The 6,437-nt window shown below is 45.0% G+C and overlaps 1 protein-coding gene across 1 annotated transcript; it reads left to right on the top strand.

Moving 5' to 3' along the window:
- Positions 1-249: 249 nt before the first annotated feature.
- Positions 250-3,543, top strand: LOC120107407 (putative disease resistance protein RGA3). The gene has a single exon (XM_039120673.1). The coding sequence runs from the start codon at positions 250-252 to the stop codon at positions 3,541-3,543; it is 3,294 nt and encodes a 1,097-aa protein (XP_038976601.1).
- Positions 3,544-6,437: the final 2,894 nt, after the last annotated feature.

Genomic DNA, 6,437 nt, shown 5'->3' with positions numbered 1-6,437 from the left:
CCCAGCAACTACCATGATTTCGCTTATGGGCCTCCAACACCGAGCGACTCTTTAAGAGTAGGCGTAATAAGCCCTGAAGTGGTCACTTCACGAGCTTAGATTTTTTTCCAGTGCAAAATAAATAAGCCCCGGATTTAGGCCAGACTCAAACCTCTTGTTGCCGTCGGCCATATCCACCAAGTCAACGGACGCCAAGGCCAAGTCAAGCTTCTGCCGGATCTCCTCCTCGTGTCGGCGACTGCAACGCCGATGGCTCTCTGGACGTTAATGCGGGAGCTCCTATCGCTGTCGAACCTCGTCGGCCCCCTCGCCGAGAAGGTCGTCGGCGCAGGCGTCGACGGCCTCTGCTGGGCGTTCTCCTCTCTCTCCCGCCTTCTCGACGTCGAGGCCGACCTCGACAAGCTCCGCCGCACCGTCCGCCGTATCCACGCCCTTCTCAAGGACGCCGAGGAGACCCGCTTCATCGAGGACAGCCACGTCCGCCTCTGGCTCTCCGAGCTCAAAGACATCGCCTTCGACGCCGAGGACCTCCTCGACGAGATCGAGACCTGGGTCAACGTCTCCAAGCTGCAAGCTTCTCAGAAGAGAAAGCTGCCTTGGCACTCCTTCTCCATCAACCCAGTTTGGCTCCTGAGATGGAAGATTTCACGAAAGGTCGCCGAGATCTGGAAGAAGTACTCAGCAATTACCGAGGACTGGAAGAATCTCCATCTCAGGAAGGGCGAGTACAGGAGAAAAGCCCAGGTTGGGGAAGAGCGCCTCCCTCCGGTGGCGGGCTCTCTCCAAGGTGAGCCGTTAATCGTTGGCATCGATGATAAGAAAAGGGAGATTGTTCAGTTGTTGATCTCGGGTGGGGGAGATGACGTTGCCGTTGTTTCAGTAGTCGGAGCCGGAGGAATCGGGAAGACGACGCTTGCTAGGCTTGCCTTTGATGATCAAGAAGTGGTAAATTTCTTCCCTTTGAAGTTTTGGGTTGGTGTTTCTCAAGGATTCGATGTGAAGAAGACTACAAAAGAGATTATTGAGGTAATGACTGAAGAAAGATGTGAACCTTTGAACTTGGAGCTGCTGCAGCGCAGGCTTCAGCAGCTGGTGAGTGGGAGGAAGTTCTTATTGGTGCTAGATGGTGTTTGGAATGAGGAGCAATATTATTGGGAGATGTTGCGAGCTCCTTTAATGGCTGGAGGAAATGGAAGCAGGGTTTTGGTAACTACTAGGAGCGAATTGGTCTCAAGGAACATGCGCACATTGCCTCCAATCCATTTGAATGGTCTTGAGGAGGAGCACTGCTGGTCGTTGTTCCGGGACCTAGCATTCGAGCGAGGAGCTTGGGATCGGCACCGGAACTTGGTGGAGATCGGTAGGAAGATAGTGAAGAAGTGTCAGGGATCACCTCTAGCAGTCAGGTCGATCAGCGGCCTCTTGTACAATAAGACAGATGAAGAGGAGTGGAGAAGTGTATTAAGTGATCTGCCAGATCCAGATGATGATGCCTACAAGATCCTACTGACTTTGAAGGTGAGTTATGATCATTTGCCATTACATCTGAAGCAGTGTTTTGCTTTCTGTTCTATATTTCCCAATGGTTATGTATTTGATCGAGATGAATTAGTCAAGTTGTGGATCGCAGTTGGTCTTGTTAAGCCTAAGGGAACGAGGTCATTGGAGAATATCGGCGGTAAGTACTTTGACCATCTCTTATGGAGGTCATTTTTCCATATATCTAGCAGCAGCAACCAACAATCAAAACTGAAATACAAAATGCCAGGCTTAATTCATGAGCTAGCACAATCTGTTTCTGAACATGAATGTTTGAGATGTGAGAATAACGCAGTACATGGTGAATCAGAGAATTCTCGATATGTGGTGTCATGCCTTCAGAATATGGATCCTTTCACATTTCAGAAGATCTATGAGAACCAAGGCTTAAGAGCATTTATATTGCATCCTGAAAATGGTGTGCCCACAAAACAGGTTCCGAATCATCTGTTTCGAAATTTGAAGCATTTACGTGCTTTAGATTTGAGACAGAATGAATTAGTTGCATTACCAGATGCTATTGGAAATCTAATTCATCTGCGGTTCCTCAACCTTTATGGCACACAAATAGAGAGGTTGCCAGAATCTGTCAGTAACCTTTACAATCTGCAGGTACTAGAACTTGGTGAGTGCAACAAGCTTCTAGAACTACCCAAAGGCATGAGCAACTTGGTTAATCTTCGGCATCTGGGTTTGCATCTGAACTGGGATAAGCATAGAAATAGATGGATTGATTTGATTTCCATGCCACCAGGGATTGGCCAATTAACTTCTCTGCGAACATTGTCAAGGTTCAGTGTATCTGGACAGAGTGGATGTGGTTTGGGGCAGTTAAAAGACTTGGATCTCCGAGGAGAACTATGCATCTCAAAACTGGAAAATGTTGTCAATGTGGATGATGCTGCAGATGCAAATTTGAGGAACAAAAAATACATTGACTTTCTGATGCTCAGATGGAGTGAAAGCACCTGCTCTAACTCGCTGGCTGAAAGTGGAGAACAAGTAATCAAAACCCTCCATCCACACACCAATATCAGAACTTTATGGATAGATAACTACAATGGAACATCATTTCCAGATTGGCTCCAGGATCAGTCATTTTCAAATTTAGACACATTGAGGCTCTCCAACTGCAGAAGATGTGGAGTCCTCCCTCTAGTAGGAAAGCTGCCACAGCTCAAAAATCTCGACTTAGAAGGGCTGCCTGAAGTGCAATACATGGGCCGTGTGGTTCCCGGTAATGGCAATACTATGGGTTTTCCCTTGCTTGAGATGTTGTTTATAGCAAACATGCGTAGCTTGGAGAGTTGGTATGAAGTAATACAGGGTGAAATGGCTTGCCTCAAAAAACTTGTCATCTCAGATTGCCCCAAGATAAAAGAACTTTCCCACCTACCACGTTCTCTTGAATATTTTGAGATGAGAAACTGCCAGAAACTGTTGTCTCTTCCAGTGCTTCCACTGCTTCAGGAGTTGGTGATAAAAGGAGGCACTGGGGAAATAATCAGGTGGATTCATCAGCTCACCTCTCTGTCCTCGCTGACTGTCTCTCAATTGTCTCGTCTTAAATCTCTACCCAGAGGCTATCTTCATAACTTGAAAGTTCTTAGAGAACTGAAGATTGAAGGATGTGATAAGCTTAAGTCAGTGGCCTTGCAAGATCTTGCTTCTCTTGAACTTTTAGAGATATCATCATGCCAAAAACTATCATCCTTTGGTGATGGGGGACTGCCTGCAACGCTAAAAGAATTTCGACTTCATTTTTGTGACAATCTCAAATCCCTGCCAACCCGAATGCATCTGTTACCCTCTCTTAATCATATGGAAATTTGCAATGTTCCAATGCTCACATCATTACCGACAGAAGGATTACCTTACTCCCTGAAATATCTAGCTATCAGTGGATGCACATTTTTGCAACGTTGTTGCGGAAGAAATGGAGCTGATTGGCCTAAAATACAGCATATTCCTTTAAGAGATATTGGTGATAGTTCTTCGAGTTGAATTATCTGAGCGGTTAGTTCTGCACTCATTCCAAAATAGGATGTTGGTTTGTAAGTATAAATGATAACTTGAGAAGAAAATCTATTATTTCCAATTTTTGTTTACTTTCCGTTCTTTTAGTTCAAATATATTGTCGTGAATTTTGTTACGTATCTTACCAGTTTATGTAAGCTGTCATGTGGTTATCTTGCTGCCTCCTTACTGCTATGCTAGGATGAAGGCATGTTGCATCTGTTACGCAAACCATGCATTCACCCTGGCTGAATTAAACATTTGGGAAGCCATTCTAGACAATTATTAGTCTCAGCTTCTTCGATCAACATATGCCTATCCTCCAGAACTTTACTTAGCACTGGATCTCTTGCAACCTATGACCAAAGGAATGCTACTAGAAGAACTTACCTTACAAGTCTTCTTCTCTCTTTCAGCCCAAACTATGTCATTAAATAAATCCTCCTCTATCTATTGCAAGTCCACGTCTCCTTTCCCTTCAAACTCCGATTCATACTTCTCATATAGAAATCTTTGAACGGTAGAATAACATCTATTTTGCATCATTTCTAATTGATTTCTTAGTTCGGACTGAAGAAAAAATGTCACTCGAGTATTATCAAACTGACTGCAATCTTTTTTATCCATAAAAGTCCTAGCAGATCGCTTTCTACTTCTAATAGATAATAATGTTGGCGGCATGTGAAGATGAGGATGATGGGAACCCAGGATGCCGCCTCCTTTATTAGAAGAAAGAAGGCACTAGGGTTTCTATGGATGGAGCCCAACAATTCCGATTTGTCTCTCCATCTAAGAGAGTGTAATCCATTCACTATGATCTAATTCACCTACCCCAATTTATTTCAAACCTAATTCACTATAGTCTCCATCTAATTCCATCTCTAGTTGACCAATTGTAGATCAACCATGCAAGACCTGAATGGATTAACTCGAGTTTATCTCATCTAGCCCTTTCACTAATCCGATCCAATTTTCTTCAAACTACCTATCGATCCCATCTATCGGCTTCCCAACTAACGATCTTATGCTCCAATTAGACTTTCTCCATGTCACGCCCCGGACCCGGATCCGTGACACGGCCGTGCTATTGCCGACTATCGCCTACAGTAGCACGCAGCCTCATACAGGGGTAACAGGTAGCCAAAAGGATTCAAACTTATATATATATATATTAAAAGTTTTGCAGTACAACCTTCAAGTTTGAAACCAAAAATACAGAACTTCTAGGCTATTCATATGTACAGAAGTATATAAGCTTCTCCAAAAATACGAAGCTCTGTAACAAAATAAAAACATGTCTGATGGCGATCACTGGTGAGGATCTGAAAGAAAACGAAACATAAACAGATGTGAGCTACACGGCTCAGTAAGTAATCCTGCATAATCCTACCGGATCAACCAATAGACTAAACATGTAAATCAGGGTTTTGAGAAGCTGACATGCATGTTTATCTAATAATCATCCTGGCATAATAAGTATGCAATTTAAACAAAGCAGTAGTGCAAATCACAAAATTTTCATAAAATATGCATATGAAACCGTGCCCCGACATGCCGTGGTCCATTCTCTCGGATGCTACTGCGAAGTCAGACTCGACCACTGGCGGGGCCAGCTCAGTTACTATTCAGCCACTGGCGGGGCAGCTCAGTTACTATTCAGCCACTGGCGGGGCAGGCCCAATTCCAATTCAGCCACTGGCGGGGCAGGCTCAGTTACTATTCAGCCACTGGCGGGGCAGCTCAGTTACTATTCAGCCACTGGCGGCTCAGTCATTCTCAGTAGCATCTTTGAGCCCATTATAGTGCCTCTGGGGCTAGCTAAGACTTTATAAACTTACATGCATGATTAAAATATCAATATCATCAGGTTGCATACATAGCCATAGCTTCTGGGATCATGCAAGTTACTTATGCATTGTAACATATCATGCATGAAACATATGTACTTAAAATAAATGCTTAGGAAAACATTAATAACATGACATGATCTATAATAGGATTAGAACAGGTTACTTACAGTGATTCGCCTTTCTCCTAGGTCTCCTGCGTCCTGGTGACGTGTCCTAAGTCACCTACAATCATGTCATAATAACAATATATTATTTTCTTTTCTATCTGAAATTTAGCCCAAGCCTAATTCCTCTGTATTGGGGTCTTGGCTGGGCTCATAAGTCTTAATTGGCCTTCCGATTGGCCACTAAGCTTAATTCCCAGCTTAATTGGGTTTAATTTCGGGTTTAGGGTCACTGTGACCCGTTTGGGCCTGAGTCAGGGTCAATCCGGGATCAATTTGGCCCCCAAATTAATTACATTGGCTTAAATTGGGCTTTAATTTTGGTTTAATTTATAGTCTGGCTTGTCCAGACTTAGCCCAATTTGATTGGGCTCGGGTTTAGTCAAATTTGGCTAAACCCTTTCCCTTTTTTTTTTTTTCTTTTTCTTTTTCTTTTTCTTTTTCTTTTTCTTTGGGCTTAACGGGTTGCGGGTTCGGATTCGGATCCGACCCGCGAACCCGTTATCGGGTTCTTTCTCCCCCCTTCCAGAGGCTTCCGCCTCTTCACCTTCTTTGTCTCTACCGAAGCCCATGCTTCCGGCCCTCTTCTCCGGCTCCCCTTCTTCTCCTCCGGCCAGATCTGTGGCCTTCTTCTTCTCCGCCGGCCGGATCTACCGCCTCCTCCTCCTTCCGACCTTCACCGAACCCTCCCCGGCCAGATCTACCAGCCCGGAGTGGTGTTTCCCCTTCGGGGCGGCGACGGTGGGAGGCCGGCCCTTTCCCTCTCCTTCGAAGTGGTGCCGGAGGAGACGAGAAGAGCCGGGAGGTGGGATCGAGGCCGATCTCCTTCGGGAGAACTTCTCCGGCTCCGACCACGGCGAGGTAAGGC

The sequence above is a fragment of the Phoenix dactylifera genome, unplaced genomic scaffold (genome assembly GCF_009389715.1).
Source record: "Phoenix dactylifera cultivar Barhee BC4 unplaced genomic scaffold, palm_55x_up_171113_PBpolish2nd_filt_p 000852F, whole genome shotgun sequence".
NCBI lineage: Eukaryota > Viridiplantae > Streptophyta > Magnoliopsida > Arecales > Arecaceae > Phoenix > Phoenix dactylifera.
This window is presented reverse-complemented; position numbering and strand designations above follow the sequence as displayed.